The 24,068-nt window shown below is 41.6% G+C and overlaps 1 protein-coding gene across 1 annotated transcript in view; it reads left to right on the top strand.

Moving 5' to 3' along the window:
• CERS3 (ceramide synthase 3) overlaps window positions 1-24,068 on the top strand; it is a 64,632-nt gene that overhangs the window by 18,636 nt on the left and 21,928 nt on the right. Inside the window, exons 3-11 of the mRNA XM_073361494.1 lie at window positions 3,239-3,454; window positions 5,193-5,310; window positions 6,878-6,996; window positions 12,519-12,576; window positions 13,608-13,658; window positions 14,152-14,244; window positions 15,461-15,589; window positions 16,846-16,952; window positions 17,925-18,081. Coding sequence (XP_073217595.1) covers window positions 3,273-3,454; window positions 5,193-5,310; window positions 6,878-6,996; window positions 12,519-12,576; window positions 13,608-13,658; window positions 14,152-14,244; window positions 15,461-15,589; window positions 16,846-16,952; window positions 17,925-18,081 — 1,014 coding nt within the window. The 5' untranslated portion in view covers window positions 3,239-3,272. The remainder of the gene's footprint in view (window positions 1-3,238; window positions 3,455-5,192; window positions 5,311-6,877; window positions 6,997-12,518; window positions 12,577-13,607; window positions 13,659-14,151; window positions 14,245-15,460; window positions 15,590-16,845; window positions 16,953-17,924; window positions 18,082-24,068) is intronic.

The following is a 24,068-nucleotide window of genomic DNA, read 5'->3' as shown; positions in this document are numbered from 1 at the left end:
ATCCGTACGTGTGTACAATTTAAACTTAAGGGCCTGATCCAAAGCCCAGTGAAGTGAATGGAAAGACTTCCATTCACTTCAGTGGGTTGTGGCTCAGACCCTAAGGCCCTAATTCAGCAAAGCACTTAAGCATGTGCTTAAATGCTTCGCTGAAAAGGAATGATTTGCTGCATCTGGGCCTAAAACAGTAAAGGTATTAAATGCTACAATAGCAGTAGTACTGGCAGGATGCGATTTTAAAATCCCAAGAATCCAGTATAAAGATATACTCTGTCCTCAGTACGTAGGGTGTATAAAACCCACGCTACATCAGACCATCGGGGGAGCTTTGCTGCTCTTTCCACTGTTACATCAGACTGGTCTCTTTTTATTGCGCATCGTAAACTGTTACAGCTTTTGACAGTTTGCAATTTAGTCTGCTTAACAAAACAAAACAACAAAAAAACCATTCGGGAAAACGACTGTATAATGGAGTCTCTCATCCTAGTCTTTAAGCCTTTACGTCTGAACTAAAATATCAGGTTTTAAACATCTGCTTCGTTCTCATGGCGCCTGCTAGCTGTAGTTAAGAGCCTGTTAACAGTCCCGTTATAAATCCCTACTTCTAGGAGTTTATAATTCAGCAATAAAAATTTGCTGTAGGCCAAAATTCAGCGTACAAGTTCTCTGCCCTGGAACAACCGTGATTACCCCTCCCCTCCTTTAATTGATACATATAAATATATACCAACACAATCCAGGCAGTAGATTTTTATAATCCCCTTTTGGTATTTAAAAATATTAAATGGGTGAGTTATTAATGTTTCAATACTGACTACTGTGTAGGGCCAGTAACTTCATGAAAAGTATCTGGATTACCACAGCTCCAGATGACACAGTCCTGTGACACACAAGTTGTTTCACAGGTCTGCTGGCAAGCTCTAGAACAGTGGTTCCCAAACTTTAACAACCTGTGAACCCCTTTCACTAAAATGTCAAGTCTTGTGAACCCCATCCTAAAAATGCATATTTCCAGGGATTTTCTCCTTTACCTGAGTATAAATTGTAAAAGCAGTGATCTTGGAAATATCAAATTTGTTTTTATGACATACTTATTACACACTATTTATTATTAATTATTGTTTATCATGACAGTATTTTTATTACATTATGAAAACAGCAACACTCTTCCAAGATCTCACTTTCATAGCTGGTATCACTTTGAATAAGCCTGTTATATGACAAGGCTCCTAGGTTTCATCAAGGAGTATCAGATGTGAAACAGTATGCAGGGATTTAAGAATCCAACTCAGAGTTCTTTCTACACAAGCATTCAGATCTTGAGCAGTCCAGGCAAACAACACACATTACAACAAAGCTTAAACTTGTTCTTCATAATAATTTTAAAAACAATGCTAGCTGCCTATTTAATTTTAAAAAAGCAAAAAAATCCACCTCCCTTTCCATTTCTTACAAGGAGTCTTGAAGTTTAAATCTCCCCAGTGTGATAGATATGCTTGCTTTGATCTGCTTAGCTCTTGGAAGTCCAGGGGCTCTGGGCTGCTGGCCCCATGCTGCCCGGGGTTCCTAGGGACAGTTCTGTCCAACATTCAGGAATTTTTTCCTGAGAACCCCCTGTAACATTTCACGAACCCCAGTTTGGGAACCATTGCTCTAGAAGAGATTGCTCTCTTTTAAGAAAGCGTCTAAAAATGGATGCACAATAAACTGACTTTTTGCAGTTGAGTAAAAATGCATCTCAGAAATGGACCAAGGTCTGAATCTGGAAAGTTTGCGTGGATGTGCTAGGCTGCGTGTCAAAGCCAGTGCAGGTAGAAGCTGCATGTGAGTGCAAATTTAAGAGCTAGGTGGTATCCTTTGCACTGAACCATCCTTTACGCACGGTTTTACAGAGTAAAAATGGGTTGGGTATGAAGGGAGAATGGGCACGTCTGAGGAGACATGAGTTCATACATGCAATCTTCAGCATGCAAATAATGGCATAAACTCTTAGCATTCAATCCTGCAAAAAACTGAAGACTGTGAACCATCCCAATGGGGAGGAAGTACCACACTTTAGAGTTGGTCGAAATTTTCCCAACAGAGCACTTTCCCATCTGAAAATGCTGATTCAATTAAATTAAATTGATACATTTGCTGTATTGTGTCGATTCTGGTGAAATTTTGTGTAGAAATGACGCGTTTTGACCTTATTCAAACGTTTTGTTTTGACTTTTTTAGTTCAAAACCACTTTTATTTTTATTTTATGGTATTATTCATAATATCAGGGAAAACACCCTGTATGTTATCAAAACAAAACGTTTCAATTAACCCAAAGCAAAATTTTCACAAACTTTTAATTTAGTGGGAAATTCTGATGGGGGGGGGCAGTCATTTCCTTCCCATTTGGAACTAAGGCAAATTACCACATTGCAGAATTTCCCACAAAACAAAATAGCCGGTTTCTGCACAGCTCTATTTTATGGGGCTGCTCTCTGTAAATATGGTGTTCGGCACTATGGACAGCTGTGTTTGCAGAATCAGGACCCGGGAGTCTTTTGCAACCAGCCTACTAAGCAGGAGTGACTTGACAACCAAACATTAGCATCCTCATCAATACAGAATTGGGTTCCCTTCTGCTTTTTTATCTTGCATTTAATTTAGACAAACAGCACTCTACACAAGTGTTGTGCAAGTCTATCTTGCGTATTTATACACTAGACTATAAATGTGGGTTCGGTAGATCTGATTGATTATTAACTAAGCTATTGTGAATTGAAATGAGCCAGCACAGAGAAACAATTGCAGTCAGCAAGGTCTCTTCCCAAAGGGACAACACTTACTACTAATTCAAAATAAGATAACATAAGTGAAAAAGGAAACAGAAAATGCCCCAGCCTAAGGCATCATTCTAGTTCTGTAATCCTGAAAATGGAGCCCAGCTTCTCCAAATGCTTTCTGCTATCTCTGTTTTCCAAACATCTGAGCATCTGTGCAGGAGGAGAGAGATGCTAGACAGAAGTTAACCCCTCGCTTACCTTAAACAAGAAATTGCTCCTGCAGCTGTTTCATGTAGACAACCAATCAGATTCTCAGTTGGTATAAGTCAGTATAGAGCTATTGAAGACACGGACACCAATTTACACCTTAATTTTCCATTTGCCATTATTTTTTATTAATCCTAACCACATACTCTGAACAATAATTCTCAGTATATTATTTGCTATTGATACACATGTGGTTTCTCTTCAATGTCAGGACAAATTTGAAATTCTTCTTCTACCTGCTTAGCATGGCATATGTATTAAAGACACTCAACAGCTGGTTCTGGTGGGAGAACTTGTGGATACCTGCCAATTGCACATGGGCAGATCTTGAAGACCATGATGGCATTGTCTTTCCAAAGCCATATCAATTATATGCCACAATACCATACGCTTTTGTGATGCTGATGGTCCGATTCTTGATAGAAAGGTAAGAAACTTTTATGTAATTTTACTTTGTTTCTTCCCCTTAGCTCCAAGCATATTAGCAAACTAAAATGTGTTTAGTTCTGTATGTGAATTCTTTCAGAAAGAAGGGTTTAGCCAATGGTGACACTAGAAAGGTATAATACAGGTAACATAGCAGGTGATAAAGGTAGCAGAAGTTTATAGGAATTTTGCCATTATTAAGGTCATGTGACTCTCCACCACCTGCAGTTTCACAGTTTGAATCCTGAAGCTCAGTTTACAAAAGTGGAAAGTGATTGCTCCTGAAGGTATATTTAGAGGCTGGAGTTTGAGAAGAGACCATAATATCCTCTCCCCTAGATGAAACCAACCCATAAAATATTCTGGTGCCCTTTACTTACCTCACACTGGTCCAATTCCTCCTTCCTCTCCCTGAGCCTTCAGATCAGGTGTGTAGGATTGAGATATCCCATGTGTGCAAAATGTAGCAAACCTTCATGTTCTGGTGGGGTTGCAAAGTTCTGCAGGAGCATTTCATGCAGTTATAGCAAAGGTGACTTTGTTTTTTAAATCTGACGCTGAACTTTGAACTGTTGCTGCAGTTGTGATCTTACAGGACAGATTACGGTTGACCCCGTGAGGTTGAGGCATGAGCAAGTGAAGCTTTGCAGTCTTCCCCCCCCTTTTTTTTTTTACTTTGTTCTTTTTGTTTAAAAAACATGCTATCAGTATGGTTTTTATAACTATTTCAGGGTAGAGTGGGGCTATTTGGAAAGTCGTAAATTGGACAAACTTAAGACAAAACCAGATAAAATCACTTGTGTTCAAGATCAAAAATCGTTTGAATTATATGTTTATAACAATTCAGAGCCTTATTCTCCCAAGCAAATGCTTGCCCAATCGTGCCTTGCTTCATTGCCGTTTTGAAACTGCTCATCTGCTCAATTAGCCATCCAGCTGGCCAGCAGTGTATCTGCTTTTGAACATGGAAGGCGCTGACCACTGTTCTGATAATAAGAACTCACTTTAAGCAGGAACACCAGCAGGGGTGAGAGGGCTTATTCCAAAGAGACCTACCTAACTCGGTCAGCCATGCCGGCAGCACGTTCTGCAGCTGTGGGAGGTGGAGCAGAAAACAGCTGCTTCTGCCCTCCATTGCTGTGGGAGATGCTGTGCCATTTGTCAGTCAAACCAGACACCTCATCGAGAACGTCAGTTCGCTGATGGTGACCCTCCTAATAAGCAAGGTGCCTTATTGACTGGAAGGTGCTGAGACAGCCTTGGAAAGGAATAGCTCCCCGTCCTCCCTCTGACCTGGGTAAACAGTACTCCCCAACCGCTCGCCCTCCTCCTCAGACTCGTGTGAGGAGAGCTCCCCTTTCTATTTAGGCTGCCTTGCCTATTGCATAACATCCCCCCTCTAGCAGCCCAGCCTGCCTCTGAAAAATGTAGGGGTGGAAGAGCAAAGAACTTTTCTTTGCAATGTACAGCATTTCAGGACCATATTTATTAAAAAAAAATCCATCGAGCAGTTGTGCAAGCGGTAAGGTGCTGTTTTCTGCTGAACCAGGCTTCTACTGTATGGATACCATTGTTTTTTCTTAAGGCGGCTCTGCTGAAGATGCTCATGAATGTTCTACATCTCCTATGACAGATGAACCAGGTTTCAGATTTAATTCCTTAGCATCCTCGAGGGCCAGCTGAATGCCATTAACCATTGTGCATTTTGAGAGATCTTTTCTGTTGTGTCTTTTTTTCAGATATATTGCCATACCTCTAGCAAAAGCTTTAGGTATAAAGAATGTAACACGAGTGAAGCCGCAGCCAAATGCTATTTTAGAGAATTATTTCCGAAAATGCACAAAACATCCATCCCAAGTAAGGATTCTAATTCTTTTAAGGTGCTTTGGGGGATGGAAAATCCCAACTCTGAATGTTTCAATCAGCTATCCACAGTGACATCATGCATCCAAGGGATGGATTCCAGCTGATCGGCTCATGATGTAATTCACTTGGATTTGTTTTACTGCCTGCTGGCAGGGTACACAGCATCCAAAATATAAAAATGAAAATGTAATGGTGTAATTTCTCGGCATGTTGTTCTAGGTCAGATTGTTAATGTTACTTCTGGTGAAAATCAATAATCCATCTCTAACTCCACTTGGAGAAAGCAGCAATGGACAGCTGTCGGTTAAAAACAATATTATGCTATACTTTAAAGGAATAAAATTGAAACAATAGGCTGGAAGCCATCTGATTGACTCTTCTGTGTTTAGTCATAGGCTGCATGTGGGATAAAAATACCTCTGATCATGTGTGGTTGGTTTTGAAACCAAAACAAGAGCAATTAAAATAAGACTCCAGCATTTTGCAAACGCAGAAAACGAATCGGTCTGTTCGTGGGAGGGACGTACCGCAGCATGGATACTGTCTGAAAACACTCACCTTCTTAACATGGCCAGTGGATATATACTTCCCATACCTAAGAGAAAGGAGTAAGGGCTAGAACCACAAACTGAACTGGATCTTCAAGGTTCTGTTCCTGGCTCTACCACTGGCTTACTTTCTCTTTAGCCTGGTATGGCCAAAGAGGGGCATGCTAATGGCATCAGACCTAAATTGCACATGCAAACGCCTCTACCTTGGGCAAGTAGCTAGACTTCTTCTCTTCTTCACTTCCCCATCTGTACAACAAAGGTGATAATTACCCATCTACCAGTATAGGAATGTCGTGAGGATTAATCTTTGAAGATAAGTGCCAAGTTTTAATTATTTTATCTCCGTGCAACAGATGTGGAAACTGAGGCAGAGAGAGAGTGTCATACAGCAACTTTTTGCAGCTGGGAATAGAATCCAGATCTCCTTTGATTCCCAGGCCTGTGACTAAACCAAAAGACCATCCTCCTTCACTTTATACAATATAATAACCAGTTGTCATTGGCTAAAGCCACTTTGTGGCTTCCAGAGTGTCAATGAGTAAGTTACATGGCATTGTACCAAATCCTCCCCGCTCAAATCTCTCATTCATAGCAGTAAATACTGCAGTGATGAAAAACAAATGTTAACTTCCTGAATCCTCTGAGGCAAACAGAAAGACAATTGTTCTTCTTCTAGGCCTGTAAATCTCACATCTGCTTCATTTACATGCATGAGACCTAAGGAGCTTGCATCATAAAACTGCACAATATGTCCATGGCGAGGGGCGAATCAGTGTCCCTTTTTACAGAGAATAGCTGACAGATAACATGTCAATGATGAATGTTCAGAAATTAGATCCAAAAACTATCAGGCAAACTGTAAATAGATCACATTAATGGTTTGTGTTTTAAAAAATTGACTGACCTGCCTATTTCAGGACATTGTTCTTTAAAATACAAAGTCGGTGGAGCTGATACCTGATGTAGATGTTACTTTTTGCCACTGACACGCTTCTTTCCTTTTACAGTCTGAGATGCAAGGCCTGGCCAAAAAGTGTAACTGGACAGTTCATTTGGTGGAAAAGTGGTTTAGGAGACGGCGAAACCTTGAGCTCCCAACGATGCTTCGGAAATTCCAGGAAGCTTGGTAGGAAGAGAAAACTACCTGTTTTGATTATTGTGAGCCTGCATATTTCAAAAGTGGCTACTAATTTTGGGTGCCCAACTTGAGTTCCCCTTAAGTGGGCTCCCTTACTGTAGCTGTGTAGAGCTTTTTGGCCTCAAAGGTATGACAAGCAGAGCCCCTCTAATCGCAAGTCACTTTTGACAACTTTGTAGCTTTTGTGATCCCTTTTAACATTCCCATTTTACAGATGGGGACACTGAGGCATAGGAAAGTGAAGGGACTTAGCCAAGACCCCACTGCAGGAAATTGGTAGAGCAGATAAAATCACCATGGTCCTTTTCATTTGCCTGGTGCCAGGGATTCGCTAGCCCATATTGTTTGGAATAGCCCAAGTATTTTTGCTGTCATGGCAGTTAATGAAAGAACCATCATAAGGATTAACATTATAATGAGTGCTATGTAAAGTCCAAATCCTGCCTCCCATGTTCCACTAAATGGAGTGGGTTTCCAGGGAGGATTTAGGGAGACTTTTGAATCTTAAAAATAATGATATGGTAGAATATTGCATCTTTGTTACATTTCAGTAGTGATTTATTTTTGTAAAAAAATTCCCAATTCTGTAGGTCCTATGTTTCACAGTGGATGGGATGAAAACTTGTATGGTTGTGACAACACTAAATTCTGGACTCCTCTCACTTAGATAAATCTTACCAATGTGCTATTTAATATGTATATGCATGTGTTTTCACATGCATGCAGTGCCATTTAATATCAGTTCACTTAATAGATAATATTTTTATTATTGAATCTTTACTGAAATGTTTAGCAAATAGTATGTACCAGAACACGAAAAAATAATAATTAAAAAAAAATGAAGTTTTCTCTTTCTTATCAGGGTTTCTTTAGGTTTGCAAGCAAATGGGTGTCCTCTGTTCATCTGTCTCCAGTTTGATGAGCTGATATTTTACTTCAGCAGTTACTCTTCTTTCTTGAAGCAGCTTAGAATTTGTCCTGGCATCTCACTGAAGTCTTCTCTTTTATTCTTCATTGTGCTTGATATTTGTTCATAAGATGCAGCTACAGCACTTGCTGTCAATGGAATCTTGCAGAGAATAGGAACAAACTTTTGTTTGCAAAAAGTGTGGGCTGAAAGAGAATGTCTTGTTAGTCCTTGTTCAAATATGTATTTGTGCTGCTATCTTGAAAGCCGTTTTGGGGTCCTATCAGGGAGCAGAAACAGCAGCATGTGACTTAAGTGACCAGTGACACAGCATGAATACTGGTTACTCATGGAGAACAGTTTGTGAACATAAACTGAAATATGTTCACATAAATCAGACATTAATAAATCATTTTGAATGACAAAAATGTTCATCAACAACAAAACCTGTGTGCACATAATGCCAAGACAGACAAAGTATTTAAGAGAGATTTTCAAAAGCAGCTAAGGTCTTGTCTACACTTTTACTAGCATAATTAAAGTGACCAAAACTCCTAGTGTGGATGCACATATACTAGTGTAAAGTGCTCATAGCAGTATAGTTTCTACTGGTTTGGAGGAACCAAAATAATCTGTGCCTTTATTGGGCACCTTTATGTCTATATAACTGCATCCATATCAGGGCTTTTACTGAAATAACGATTTTGGCAAAATGAATAATTATGCTGGCAAAACTTTACTAGTATAGATAAGTCTAAGTGATATAGGAGTATAAATCCCATTGTCTTTCATTAGAACCTGTGAGTGAGTTTTGTTTTGGGTTCTGGGATATGTTCAAATTACAAATTCACAGCAAAACACAGTTGAGTGTAAACTGAGGCCCCAGTCTTGCAAAGACTTACACATGGGCTTTCCCATGGAAGTCAATGGGATTGCTCACATGCATAAATCTTTGCAGGATTAGAGTCTAAGAGCTCAATCCCGCAAGATGCTGAACGCTCTGGCCCTGATCCAGGAAAGCATTTAAACACATGCTTAACTTTAAGCACAGGAATAGGCCCGTTGAATTCAACAGGACTATTCACATACTTAAAGTTAAGCACTTGCTTCACAGAATTCGGTATCAGCACCTTACATCATCAGGCCTGCAGTGGGCTGAAAACTGGGGGGTGGGGGGGAACTGCATGAACCCCTGCAAACCGCATATGCTGGGTAAGACGTTGATCTGCTCATTGGCTCCACCTGTGACACTGGCTTTGAGCCAGGGCAGTGCAAGACAAGGTGTGGCTGCCTTTGTTCATACATGCTCTCCTAGGTTACAGCTCTCTCATCTTGTCTCAGGTGCTAATTTACATGAATATAAAGTCATCTTCTCTGTATCAGTCTATGGATTAGTTCTAGTGTAGGCAGCTTCCTTATCAGGGCTCTATCTTGTCTCATCTTCTGCAGCATGTCAAATCTGCTTGGTCATTCTGCAGCTCTGTTTCTTAACAGCATTATGAAACACTGTTAATTAAGAAAACGTTCTCACCAGATTTGGGTCTCATGTCTGTCTCTACTCCCACTCTTGACACGTGAAATCAAGCAACATTTTCATGTTGGTTGGAGCCCTCCTTGGCCAGCAATAGTTGCTTTGAGATAAGCTGGGGGTTGAGTCAGACCAATCCCTGCAGAAAAGGAAATTAGCGTAATGTATTGCATTTCCATCATCTTAAGAAATAGGCATGGAATGCCCCCCTCTCCTCCCACCCAATCCTTCGCCCTTCCCAAATTCAGGACCGTTACCGTTACTCAGACTCCTGAGCTATTACTACAGTGCTGGGCTGGCTAGAATTTACAACATCTCTTTGAGATCTGTAAGGAACAATATGGTTTCAGTTCACTTGTAAGCTTTGTTTGGAGATTTCAGTTCATGTTTTGCCTGGTTTGGATAAAAGCTGTTTAACAAACACCAAGTGCCACATGGCTGCCGCCCAAACCCAAATATCAGGATCAGCGAAATGCTAGCTACCCTGGCCCAAGGGTCAACCAAGATCAGGCAATGAGATATAAACTTGCTCAGTCTGCTACAGCTTTGCTGTTTTCTACCTTTTCTGTTATGAGACCAATAGAAGGTTGTTTGATTCCGAACTAAAACAAGTTGGTAAGTGGTGCCCTCAGTGCCCCGTAGATTTTTAGTTGTAGTTAATGGTGCTCACCACCTTGCAAAAGGTGGTTCTTGGGCCCTTAGGAGAAATAGGATTGTGAAGGTGTTATAGGGCAGGCCACCCTGTTAGCGGGCTTATTCCCTCACCCACTTACTTCCCTGGTCCTTCTCGCATGAACAGAGAGCAACAATACCCGAACTCCAAAGGTGCAAACAATTCAATGTTTATTGGGGTGAACTTCCAGCAAGCGTGATTCCAGTTTCCTTCCTTAGTATCCTCCTTCCCAGCTCTGACACCACAGAGCCTTACACCTGTGTCCCTGTTCCCATTCCTACCCTTAGCCAAACATGATTCCAACTTCCTTACTCCCATTTCCCCCTTTAGCAAAACATGATTCCAATTTTCTTACCCCCATTCCCTGCTCCCATTTCCCTCACCCTCACCCTCCCACCCACACCCACCCACTTCCTCATTGACTACCAATTATATAGTAAAACTTGAGTTCTGCTTAGCTATACCTTAACCAATCATTTTCCTGAAATTTAACTAACCAATCCTAACATATTGTAACATGATTATGTAACCAATTATATCCCACCACCTCAATTAGTTTACACCCAGCAAAATTAATTATACAGCAGACAGGAACAATCACAGAACCAGACAGAGATTATACAGACAAACAACAGCAAAGTGGGAACTATAATGACAAAACAATGCAGAAGTGAGGATTTCACATCCCAGCTATTGATAAGTGAGTTCTTGCCAGACAGGATGCTATCAAACTAAGTTTCCTTTTACATTTTCTAGGCACTTCCCTTTCTCTGGAGGTGATAGGGATACAATCCTGTCCTGATAGTGCCTAACAGCCCAATAGCGTCTTCTTTCAATGTGACTAGTTTGGAATGCGAGGATGTGACCGTTCGCTTCCCAGCTTATGGCTGCCTCTGCTGCTTAGCCAAAGGCCTTAGCCTAAGAACAGGGCCTCAGACTGTCACAGTAAGAGAAGGCCCTTACACCGGCAGACAGTGATTTTGATTCTTTCTTTTATACCTCTATAATTAGCCAAGTGATAAGAATACACCTAAATTCTTAGAGTATAGGCCTTTACAGACAGGCCTGAATATCTATAGCCTAACACACCCCAGAAATGGTGCCCTGGCTGACCTTTACCTTGATTTCCCCTCACCTGGGGTATAAAGAAGTCTAGTCAGACCTTCAGGTACTAAAGACTGCCCCCTTTGGAGGGTCTCATTTATTAACAGAAAAGGCCAACACAAAGTGTAAGTAAAACTTTTATCCCCAGTGTTTTAGCTGGGAGACAGAGTCAGTCTTACTTTTTGTCACACCTGAGTCCATTGCTTGCCTCTGTCCAGGTCCTTTACCAGCTGGGTTCTCTTGACTCGGGTTCCTTTCCTGAAGTCTGGTCTCCTGCCACTACCTGAGAAGAATCTTTCCCCAGAGCCAGAGGTCTATGGAGACCTGCCAACCATTGCTTTTCTCAGGGACAGCCTATGGTTCCTGACAGGCTGGCCTTCCTGCCACTGTTTAGAGGTCCCTTTACTGGGACCAGGCCTTTCTGGTGGCCTGCTAATTGTAGCTCTCCCTTAACGATCTCCTCTCTCTGGGAGCGTACCTTGTAGGTCCTTTCCCCAGTGAGCTCCCCTGACCGGCTTCCTGTCCCTGGGAACAAACATTTCCTCTGTGGGAGACTTCTCTCTAGGAGCACCTTCTCCATGAGAGTACCTACCATCACTAACCCGAAATAACCTTTATACTAGGTCCAGATGTTCGTTTACTAACTAACCTTTAAGTAGCTACCCGGGGCAGTCAGTTACCCCTTAGTTGGGTGTTCAGAAGGCAGCTCCAGGAAGACTGGGCCCTGATTCCCCTTAAAGGGGCCAGTCGCCCCATGACAGGAAAAAGTTCTTATTCAGATGTGACTATCTGACAGTAATAGAGAGAGAGACTATGCAATGGGAAGTGTCGGGCAAACTTAACATAAGATGGTGCTACCAGCCTCACCTATAACATACATACATATATGTCACTTGAAATCGAATTGCCATTTGCTATGGATGTTCATTGTATCAATATTTTTCCAGTGTGAAAGACATTCTGTAAAGGCCATCAGAAGAGAGGGGTTACTTTAGACAATCATAACAGAGAAATGTGCACATTCCTTAGCCATAATGTGGTTATGTAAATCCCTACACCTGGTTAATAATAACTCTTAGCCAATCCAAAAGAGAAATAATTGCATCATGGTGATTGAGAGATAATCATATGGTGATTGGTGGACACAGCCAGGGAGAGGATAAAGCTGTACATTGTATGTCTCAGTAATTGTGCAGTCTCCTGCCACACTGACTGGCTGCCACAATTCCACTTCTGCATAATGTCTATGAAGGAGCAATAATGGTTCTGATTTTCCTTTTTTTGTTTTTGTTTTGCAGCTGGCGATTTTCATTTTATCTCACATCATCCATTGCTGGATTTATATTTCTATATGATGTAAGTTAATTTGGGGGAGATTTTCAATTTTTATCACACTTTTAACAAAATAAGGGCATATTCCCAAGACCTTTGCAGTCAGTGGAAGATTTCCAGTTGACTTCAGTGGGCTTTGGATTCAAACCATAATGCTGTTTTATAAAGTATTATAATCTAAATTACAGCCTACTCTTTTCACCCAGATTTTATTTACATTTAAACTTACTATTTTTCTTTCTCAATAAAATGTAATTTTACGTCTAACCAGCATTTTAAGGAAGAATTGCAGAAATCATTATTGTCAGGCAGTGTTGTGTTATTTAATAGATGGGTGGGTGATGGTTTTACAATGTGCCTCACAGATTTCATGTAACGTGGCCATATTTTCAAAATCAAATACCAGGAGACTTTTGTTCTAAATATTTTAGAGTCACATTCAGACAAAAAACAAAAGAACACTTTTTTTTTTTTTAAACGTTTACTGGGGTTGCTGTTGTCAATACCCAACATCAATATGTGTGTTCTTGTTGTTGGAGTAGAAGATTTTTCCCTGTAAGCTAATGTTCTGAATGAGTTTATCATAAAACACTGAACAGATGTCATTAACATTCATTTTGAGCAAAAGAACAGCTTTGATAGTTTAGGTGCTCATTTGGCATTTTTCTTCACTCCAAGCACTGTTCATCTTGCTGAGTGCTTGTTCTGATGGAAAGTTTGTGCCTGATAAAGACCATACAAATTCTAATAGCTGAAGCAATGCTGTTGAACAAACTGTACTTATCATTCAAGACATAGGATTTCTTTTATAAAATGGAAAGGTGAAACATTTCAGGTGCCCCCAAAATCTCCCAAGACATTTGGGACGTCATATGAAGAACGGGGACTGGCCTATTAAACCTGGGACACGTGATTGCGTTAGGGTACAGTTGATAGAGAAAATGTAGTATGAGAATATAATTGATAATCCTGCTTCATCCTAGAGTCACTTTTTAAATGCTTCTGAGCTAAGATTGACTAACTGCTCATTCTTTGCATGGTTCTGTCTTCCCCAGAAACCTTGGTTTTATGATATATGGCAAGTGTGGGTTGGCTATCCATTTCAGGTGAGCTCTTCAGAATTGTTGCATTGATCAACACAGTATTTTTGTGGTTTTCCCCAGTGGAGGAAATAGCCCTTTCACAGTTTAGATAGATGCATGGGCTTTTAATATAAATAAACTACTTCAGTTTCAGTTATCAGATATGTGAATATGTTAAAATTTTAATTTGTAAATAATAATGATGGACTTGATTTATTTTCACTGGTTTGCAAATAAATGCAGATGCACTCTGCATATAGAGCAGGTCACTGACAGAGAAGGCATGCTAGAATCTGGAGGAGCTGAAGAAACTGGGAGTTTTGCCTGAACAAAGCCTGAAAGATTTGGCTCTCAGAATGTTTTGCTCCTTAATAAACCTCAGAACATTATTTCAGTTTTCAAACTCAGATTAAGTAGAAGAGCAAAAGAAGGGTAAATAAGTCCATGGTATTTTGTACTCATTTGTTGCAATGCATTGAAATGACTAGTGAAAAAATGAATATTTTCTTCCTTACAGTCCTTGCTATCATCCCAATATTGGTATTACATGGCGGAGATTAGTTTCTATTGGTCTCTGTTGTTTACCCTTGGTACTGACATCAAAAGGAAGGCAAGTATTTACAATTATTTGCAAGCAAAGTCTTTGATTCTCTTATGAGTGTTACTCTTCTGTTAAGAAAACACTGTGGCAGGTTCTGAAATAATCACTGCTTGAACCTTCGAGTCAGTAGCTATTTGATGAATATATGACCAGGATGACCCCAGCCATCCCTTGCCCCCTCAACAACAAGTGGTGGGGGAAGGGGTGAGTGATATCTTACCCCAAAGTAATCGGTCTGTGTAGCCAGGAGTAAACCTCACCTCTGTAATATTTTCTATGTGTGGGTATGAGGCAGGGAGAAGGACCAGGAGTATCTGACCCCTGTAATAATTGTGGGTGTACTAAAAGGTATCCCTTGCCCCTGCAATAAAACAACATCACAGTTCTATCAAATCCAACAAATGGGGAGGTTGGGACTAAAAGCTTGATCCTTCCACTCCCAAACCACAGGCTTTTACCACCTGAGCTGAAGGAGAATTCCCATACCTGGTAACAGTAGCAGGTCATATAGCCTCTCCATGGGGTGAGCCACTAGAGCAGGGTTTCTCAACCCATGGGTCGGAACCCAAAATTGGGTTGCCAGAAAGTTTCAAAGAGTCACACAGCAGCTCCTGTCCCGCAGGGAGGCGAGCCGAGCCAGCCCCGCTCCAGACACTGCAGCCTCTGGGGTCCCAACACCAATCAGGTTTAGCCCAGACATCATGACAACAGGAGTCCAGGTAGACCAAATTTGAGTGAGAGACACTGTAACCCCATGAGCCAGGTCATAACTCCACTCGCACAAATTTGGTCCAGTCAGGACAGCAGGGCCAAACCTGAGTGATGCTGCAACTCCAGGGGTTGTGATGCCCAGATTGGAGAGCCACGCCCAGCCAGCCCCACAGCACAGGAGCTGCGGGAGATGCCACTGTGGGATGACTGCGAGGCAGGACCCAACCCCTCCAGTGGGCAGGATCTGACTAAACCCACTGGGCCTCCACCCCAGGCTTATAAACATTTACAAATGGGTCCTGAGCCCAAAAAGGCTGAGAACTACTGACGAGAGGACAGCATCACTCTAGAGCTTATGCATACAAAGCCGGTGCATTGCACGCCCTCTCTGCTTCCGTTGCAACCTCCAGTTTGATATCCCACCAGTGCCTGCTGTGTCACTACATTTGTTAAATGTCCGTTTTAGAAAGTAATATTGTTTTCTTTAAATTTTTGGTTTTTATTTTATTCGTAGGACTTTATGGCCCATGTCGTTCACCATTTGGCAGCCATTGTTTTGATGGCCTGTTCTTGGTGCAGCAATTACGTTCGTATTGGGACCTTAGTGATGATTGTACATGACACTGCAGACTTCTGGCTTGAGGTAAACCTCACATTCAATTTTTATCACTCAGGTTTTGTTCAGTGGCAGGTTTTTTCCCCTCTTTCCCCCTTCCGTCCCCATTAAGAAATGTTTTTATAGATTTGTAAGGCCAAGGGGACCATTCGATCACCAAGTCTGACCTCTTGTCATTGAATAACTTTGGGCAGTTGAAAACAGACAGGAAGAGAAGTCCTATAGTGTGAAATTAGGGCTAGAATTTCAGCTGTGCACCTTGATTGATCTTCTTTTGCAGTTAAAATTAGACAAAATTGGCCAAGCGATGGGCAAATCTTAAGAGGTTTGGTCTGGATTAGCATCTGAAACATTATCCAGACTCGCTTAACTTCTTATTTGTGGCCTGATCCTTAACAGTCTCTGAGTGTGGCACTCCTGTTGAGTTCCACAAGATGAAACTTGCCCCTCTGCAGCAGGGCCAGCACAAAGTGGTGCTTACGTCAGTGGAGTTACTCTAGATTTACACCAGTGTTACTGAGAGCAGAGAATGGCCCATCAACCTTTGTCCACACTTGGAAACAGCCCAGATTCGGTCAGTTGGGGCCAGTAATTGGGGTAGCTGCACTGGTGATGACCCTCTAAGTGTAGACACGGGTTTGCTGCGGCTTTAGGAATGAGACAATTCTCAGTTAACTCAATCGGTAAAAACCTCATTGTGACAGACGCAGGCTTGGCCAATACACTGGGGGCTGAACCAGGGACTTCCAGAACTAAAAGCATGAGCCTCTAGAGTTTGAATTAAAGAGCCAAGCTGGAACAGACTCATATCCTCTGTGGATCAAGCACTGAGGGAGACAAACCAACATGCCCTTATCTACATGTAAGGGGTCAGCTCTGGTGCAGCTATGCTGATTGCTTGCCACTGATGGCTGAATCAGAGCTATTCCTGTGTGTGTAGCAGGGCCTAAGTCTCCCCTCTCCTGTGTGACTGCAGCCCCTTTAAATCTGTTGCAAACCTGGGGAATGGAAGGTCTTGCAACTAACCTAATGTTCTAATCAGAGAGTTGTTGTAAGGCCTTTCACATAGAGTCCTTTCCTTTTGAGATGAAAGGAACAATATCAACATGGAATATGTTTTGTTATTATTTTATCAAGTAACATTAAAATGGTTGCTATTTTTGCCAAAGTGGATGGGAATTCTCTTTAATCTAAATTCTTAATTATAGGAACTTAAATAGGAGCTATTTCTGAGGCTAATAAATGTCTCTGAACATGTTTGGTTGGTTTTTATTCAATTTCAGTCAGCCAAAATGTTTAATTACGCTCGTTGGGAAAAAACCTGCAATACTCTCTTCGTCATCTTCTCTGTCGTGTTCTTCATCACACGGATTATCCTTTTCCCTTTTTGGTAAGTAACATTTGGTTCAGTCACAATTCCTGTTTCATTTTCTTTTCAGAAGGAGGTTGGTTAAGGTTTGGATGAAAAGGAAAAGGAACTGGATGTGTTGTGGCTTCAGGAGAAGATCTGTTGTTATTTTTCAGAGGTCAGATTAGCAACCATTAAATGATAAATACAAGGGGGATAGTACCTAATCTTGGCTCATTAAAATTCTTAAGATGTGCAGCGTAGCTTGAGTTTACTACAATGGATTTTATGTAGCATTTTTCAGGGACACCAGCTGGTTATATTAATAATATGCCTGCATGTTGATTGCCCAACCCTTTCTTAATTCTCTGTCACTTTCTGCGTTTCCAAAATGCCCCTATGTTTTGTCTTCCTGGTTTTTATTGGTGTGGGTTTTTTTTTTTTTAAATTAACTGCACAAGTGATCTCCAGTCATTTTGCTTTATGGAGTCTTATGTCCTCACTCCTGAGTTTGGAAACAGTAAATGAAGCAACTGAAGAGTATAAAACAAAAAGAAACAACCTAGCTATGAAATTGAAGATGAGGCTCATGAATTAATTAACAAAGAGTCAAATCCTAAATTCCTTCAGAATTTCACTGGAATAAGGATTTCAGGATTGGGCCTAGAGACTGGGGGGAATTAGCATTGAAAATGATGAAGAAAATCTTTTGAATAGCAATGTACATATCCTACATACACTTTCCTGTTTGGCGATAATGGAATTTTTTAACCATATTTAAACCATTTATATGCAACTCTCAAAATGCTTGGTTTCGGAAGACCATTTTAATAGCATACTGCACATCTCAGTAGAGCCAAGATTTATTATTGAATGTTTAGACTTTGCACTTTTAAATATTTTGAGTACATAGCAAGGTGATGAAGCTAATCAATTTAAAATTTAAAAAAATCTAAATATCTCAGGCATGCATGTTGTGTTCCTTGTTTTGTAACAATTGCCTTTACTTTTCAGGATTTTACATGGCACATTATATCTGCCTTCCTATTATTCCTCAACAATCGTCATAGCGTATTTCATCTTCAATGGGCAGCTTCTAATTCTGCAAGGGCTCCATCTTTACTGGGGCTACTATGTTCTCAAGATTTTGAATAAATTCCTGTTCCTAAAGGTAAGTAACTCAGGCTTCTGCCGAAAGATGTGGGAAACCTCAAACGCTGAATTGTATCTTTGATAGATTTACACAAAGATTCTTACTTTTTCCTTCACCCATTAGGACCAGATTTTCAATGAGGCACCAAAATAAGGGAAAGATTTTTCAAAAGTTGCACAGCATCCAGCAGCTCCGATGGTGACACCTGTGACCAGATTTTTATATGGACTCAGTTCCTCATGCTCTGAGCCCTTTTGGAAATCTGGCCCCTTATTTGATGCTTACATGGGAGCTGAGCCTTCTTGAAAATCTGGCCTCAAAGCAGAGCTTTTTTGAAAATGTGGAACCTAGTGTAAGAAATTATTACTTGTCTTATGAAAATGAGCAGGTCAACCTTCTAAAGAATGAGAGGAAAGGAGAGGAATCAAATCTTTCAATGCCATATCAAGATAAATAAGACAACTTGCAACCAAAGTTCTACATGAGTGTCTAACTCTGAGCTCCAGTCCCTGCATCTGCTATCCTTACCCATTATAATCTTGGATATTAGGAAAAAAACCCAGATACTGCCTTATATCATGAGACAGTAAAACTTGTCTTTGCAATACCCAAGAGACCAACAAGACTAATTTGCCTAGTGGAAGTATGCTTGACCAAAAGTTGAACAAACGTCTACTGGAAATTAAATGGCTAAACTGGTTGATTTAAGACACAATATGACTTACTAGAGACAATCCTTAGTAAAGGCTGCCCTCTATATCCAGATCAGTATTAACTTCCAGACCTTAAACTGGTGTAAATTGGTATAGCTCCATTGAAGCCCATAATGCTACGCCAATTTACACCAGTCAAAGCCCTTAGAGTGTAATTGCTTATGAAGATAAAACAGTTTGCCATTTCCTAAGTTATTTTCCCCTGGCTCTGTTCATTTGCAGTTTTAAATATTGTTCCATGAGATGTAGACATATAAATGGATAAAGTATATTTTGCTGTTAATGCACTTCAGCCTAGAGCCATAGAATGAGTGTCAAGATAAGGATTGAATGCTGTGGTGCAGTTGGTTGCATTGCACATTTCTAAAACAAAATACAGTGGACTCTCTTGTAGCAATGTCATTCTCTCCTTTCCCTGCTCCCCCCGAGATATTTTATTCTAAACTGAGGCTCGCTTTAACTAGAATTGTGTAGTGCATTGAAACACTTGGGAAGTTTCCTTCTATTTTGAGTTTCATTACAGAGTTCACGCTAAGTGAAATCCTGTCAGCAGCACACCAACAGAAGACTAGTGCACCATTTAAGGCTATAAACTAGCTCCACTGTGAATGGAGGGTTCCTGTGTGAAACTGGCAGGAGAGACCATTTTGTGAGGAGCCATGTCATGTACCATTTGAATGCCTAATGGTGTAGCTGTTGTAGGGAACTGTGCAATCTTTTCACTGTAGCCTAGGTAGGGACAAAAGCAGCATTTAAAAAAAGGATCTCAGAAGAAATGTTTAACATTCTGCTAATTACACCTGTGCCACTCTCTATCAAAACTAGTGAGTTTTTCTGAGGCTCCAGATTATGTAATTTAAAAAGGGCCAACAAGCTCAGTTATCTCAAACAGTTAACGCTGTGGAACATCTTAGGAGAATAGAAATATTCCATTCTGTTTTTTTTAATTATTTTACTTAGAATAGAAATGTGTAAATATGCCACGAATTACACCCTGGAAAGACCTAGTCAAGAACTTTGCTCAGGCACAGATGTTAATTAAGAAAGATGCAGAAAACAAATTCCTTGTAAATCAGGAAAATGCAGATGCCCGGAACGGAATACTGAGTGCAAATGAAAAGTCTATATAATTCTGGCTTATATAATACGAGAGGTCATGGCGCAGGAAGTGAGTCTCCCACAGTACGGCACTGAATGTTGTGTGTTCCTCCCACAGGGGAGTGGAAGTAAAGGGGGAAGAGGGTGCAAAGCGCAATTTGCTTTCAATTTGCTATTAAAATCTGCTCTCCCGGTAGCTTTTTGGGTAGCTTTTTGGCACAGCTCCCGCTTCCCTGTTGGCCAGTGCCATGGCAGGGCACTGCTGGAATGTGCTCATGGACTACAGCGACGAGGGTGGTGTAAGACTCTTTACGGAATAAAAGAGCTCCCCATTTACTTAACTGCTTATGTCTCTGTGAGGGACAGACGTGGTTTATTGTAAGTAACCACTGCCCGGGATTAGCCATCTTGAGCGATAGAAAGGTGTCAAGCTGGCAGCCCCGCTGTGGATTTTTTGTTCTTTACACAGCCCTGTGAAAAGTCTGTGTCCAACAGCACTTTTACAGTGGCAGCAGCCGCAGCGCTAGTCCTCTCCAGCCCAGATGACTTCAGCTGGCTTGCATGTGGAGCCTGTTTTCCACAGCAGTGGCAAACTTGGCTGTGAAATCAGCTTGGGCCTCCAAAGATGCAAAGCCAACTTTTAAAAGAATGCTGCTTGCAAGGCAGCATCGTGAAGGATATAGAAGGGGCTAATACTTTTTTTTTTATGACACATTTATTATTCACATATGCTGTGCCAATAACTGTTGCTATTTTAGTGGAGTACCAGTAAACCGTCACCCTTGCGTTAGCAAAGGTTTTAGTTTCTCTGCCCAAAATGAAGGGAATTCGTTCAGAAAACAGGCCATTTTTGACATTGTTTTAAAGCAACAGCAATCTGCTTAGAATGGGAAAACTAGGTCACTTTTGAACGGAGAAGAAGCTGTTGAAGATGATCAGCTGCATGAGGCCAGATCCTCTGGTGGGGACTCAGCATACCTGAAGCACAAAATGTTTCTAAATCACCTTTGCATCCCCTGTGACCTGACCAGTTCTGTGTGGGCTGGATCCCCAAGGAAAATTATAGCCGCTCCACTGTCAACCGCTCCAAGGCTCTGTTCCAGGAGCTAGGAATCTACCTACCTTTCTTAGGTCCTTATGACTCCCATTACCGGAGTATGTGAGCCACTTCATGATCTTTAATGGAGTTATCCTCACAACACCACTCTGAGCTAGTGCCGTGCTATTATCCTAACTTTGCAAATGGCAAACTAAGGGACAGAGCAGCTAAGCGACTTGCCCAAGGTCACACAGGAAGTCTGTGGCAGAGCAGGGAACTGAAACCAGGTCTCCTGAGTCCCAGGTTAGCCTCCTAACTGCTGAAAAAAACCTTCCTCTGGGTTGGAATGGTAAGGAGACCCTGTTCCTACTCCCTTTTCCCCGGCCATAACCTCTGTGCTGGTAGCCAAGTGATTAGTGTAGGGAACCACTGCACCACCTAAGGAACCTCGGGTAGGGAGGATCCTCTGATGGCTGGTGTATTGAGCTACTTTGCCCTGGTCAGATCAAAGCAGAGAATCTGGTGCATACATAATCTCTCTATATCCATATGGGCAAGAACTTAAAGGAACAGAACAATTGCATTTCTCAGGCAAACTTTATGAAAACTTTTGTGAAACACAAAAATATTTCATAGTATCATAGAAGATTAGGGTTGGAAGAGACCTCAGGAGATCATCTAGTTCAACCCCCTGTTAAGCAGGACCAACCCCAATTAAATCATCCTGGCCAGGGCTTTGTCAAGCCGGGCCTTAGAAACCTTTAAGGATGGAGATTCCACCACTTCCCTAGGAATCTCATTCCAGTGCTTCACCACCCTCCTAGTGAAATAGTTTTTCCTGATATCCAACCTATACCTCCTCCACTGCAACTTGAGACCATTACTCCTTGTTCTGTCATCTGCCACCACTGAGAACAGCCTAGATCCATCCTCTTTGGAACCCCCCTTCAGGTAGCTGAAGGCTGCTATCACATCCCCCCTCACTCTTCTCTTCTGCAGACTAAATAAGCCCAGTTCCCTCAGCCTCTCCTCATAAGTCATGTGCCCCAACCCCCTAATCATTTTCGTTGCCGTCCGCTGGACTCTCTCTCTAATTTGTCCACATCCTTTCTGTAGTGTGGGGCCCAAAACTGGATGCAATACTCCAGATGTGGCCTCACCATTGACAAATAGGGGGGAATAATCACTTCCCTCAGTCTGCTGGCAACGCTCCTACTAATAAAAACGTGCAGCCCAATATGCCATTAGTCTTCTTGACAACAAGGGCACACTGTTGACTCATATTCAGCTTCTTGTCCACTGTAATCCCCAGGTCCTTTTTTTTGCAGAACTGCTGCTTAGCCAGTCAGTCCCCAGCCTGTAGCAGTGCATGGGATTCTTCCGTCCTAAGTGCAGGACTCTGCACTTGTCCTTGTTGAACCTCATCAGATTTCTTTTGGGTCAATCCTCCAATTTGTCTAGGTCACTCTGGACTGTATCCCTACCCTCCAGTGTATCTGCCTCTCCCCCTGGCTTAGTGTTATCCATGAACTTGCTGAGGGTGCAATCCATCCCATCATCCAGATCATTAATGAACATGTTGCACAAAGCCAGCCCTATGACCGACCCCTGGGGCACTACCGGCTGCCAACTAGACATCGAGCCGTTGATCACTGCCCCTTGAGCCAGACGATCTAGCCAGCTTTCTATCCACCTCATAGTCCATTCATCCAATCCATACTGTTTTAACTTGCTGGCAAGAATACCGTGGGATACCATATCAAACGCTTTGAATAAAATACCTTAGACCTGCTCCCTTGCTCACACGGCTTCCATGCACTACTTGTGGACGGAAGAACTACTCAAGCAAGTAAAGCCCTGCAAGGTCAGACACACCACCATTTCTCTTGGGTGACTTTTGTTGGAAACTTTTTTTTTTTTTTTGCAGGGTCACTTCTTTTCTGTTTAGGTGAGGGAATTGCAGTACGGAACTGCTGGCAGCCATCTTCCTGTCCAGTGGCTTTTGTTGCTAGTGTGTTTCTGTAATATTGCCCAATTACATGGTTAAATTTTATCCACTTGCATCAGGTTTCAAACACCTCTGAAACATGTCTAGTCATCATGTCACCATATATGAGAATATTTTAGGAAAACTGAGGAGGAGAAGAAGAAGAAGAAGAAGAAGAAAGCATATAGAGAAGCATGTACATATGCACTGATTTAGAATATCATACCAGGAAAATGCCGTGGAGATTAAACATGTTGTTCCCAACATCAGAAAGAGAGTGAATGTAGAGGCCACTCAAGATGATCTGCCACCGTACACAAAATTTCAGTGTGCTGCCCTACTCGTAGGCCTACAACAGCAGATTTGGCCTGGCTGCTGCTCTGTCATAACAGAAGGGCAGCCAGGCCAAATTTTAGCGACCTGGGTTGCATGGTGGCAGATGAAGATGTAAAGTATATGTTGAAACCGTAATAGACTGAGTTGAGGTCTTAAGACAATAGTGCTTTAAATCCTGAAAATATGCGTTGTTGGGAGACAATGGGAGGGCACTCCAGGTGAGTCAGCTGGCTAAGGGCTTGATACAAGGCTCATCAAAGACAGAAGGTAATGGGTGGTCTTTCAATGGGCATTGGGTCAGATCCTCAGTGTGATCAGAAATTATTTTTGAGACTCTTGTAGCTTTCTTAATTTTTAATATATTGCTTTCCAGCTAAGCAAAGAGCTCACTCCTAGTTAGGGTTCATGATGGTCACCATTACCAGAAGTTACTTTCCCCTACACATAGAGCAGAAAATAACTGTTGTTTCTCACATACAAAAGTCATCCTTTAAAACATGCCAGTTTCCTTAAATAATACTACTTTCATATTTGCAAAATCCCCTAGGTATTTCTGATGAACCAGTGGTTTTTGCCTCTGCCATTTCAGATGTAAGCATCCTAGATCACATCCTTACTCAGTTTTTACTCATTCCTTACTCAGACAAAATCCCAGGGTAGAGTTCTCTTGGATGAAGATTAAGCACAAGCACAAATCAGACTAAATATAAGAACAGCTATACTGGGTCAGACCAATGGTCCATCCAGCCCAGTATCCTGTTTCTGACAGTGGCCAGCACCAGAGCTTCAGGGGCAGTGTATAGAACAGGGCAATTTTGGAGAGTTCTCTACC

Source organism: Lepidochelys kempii, chromosome 10, assembly GCF_965140265.1.
Source record: "Lepidochelys kempii isolate rLepKem1 chromosome 10, rLepKem1.hap2, whole genome shotgun sequence".
NCBI lineage: Eukaryota > Metazoa > Chordata > Testudines > Cheloniidae > Lepidochelys > Lepidochelys kempii.
This window is presented reverse-complemented; position numbering and strand designations above follow the sequence as displayed.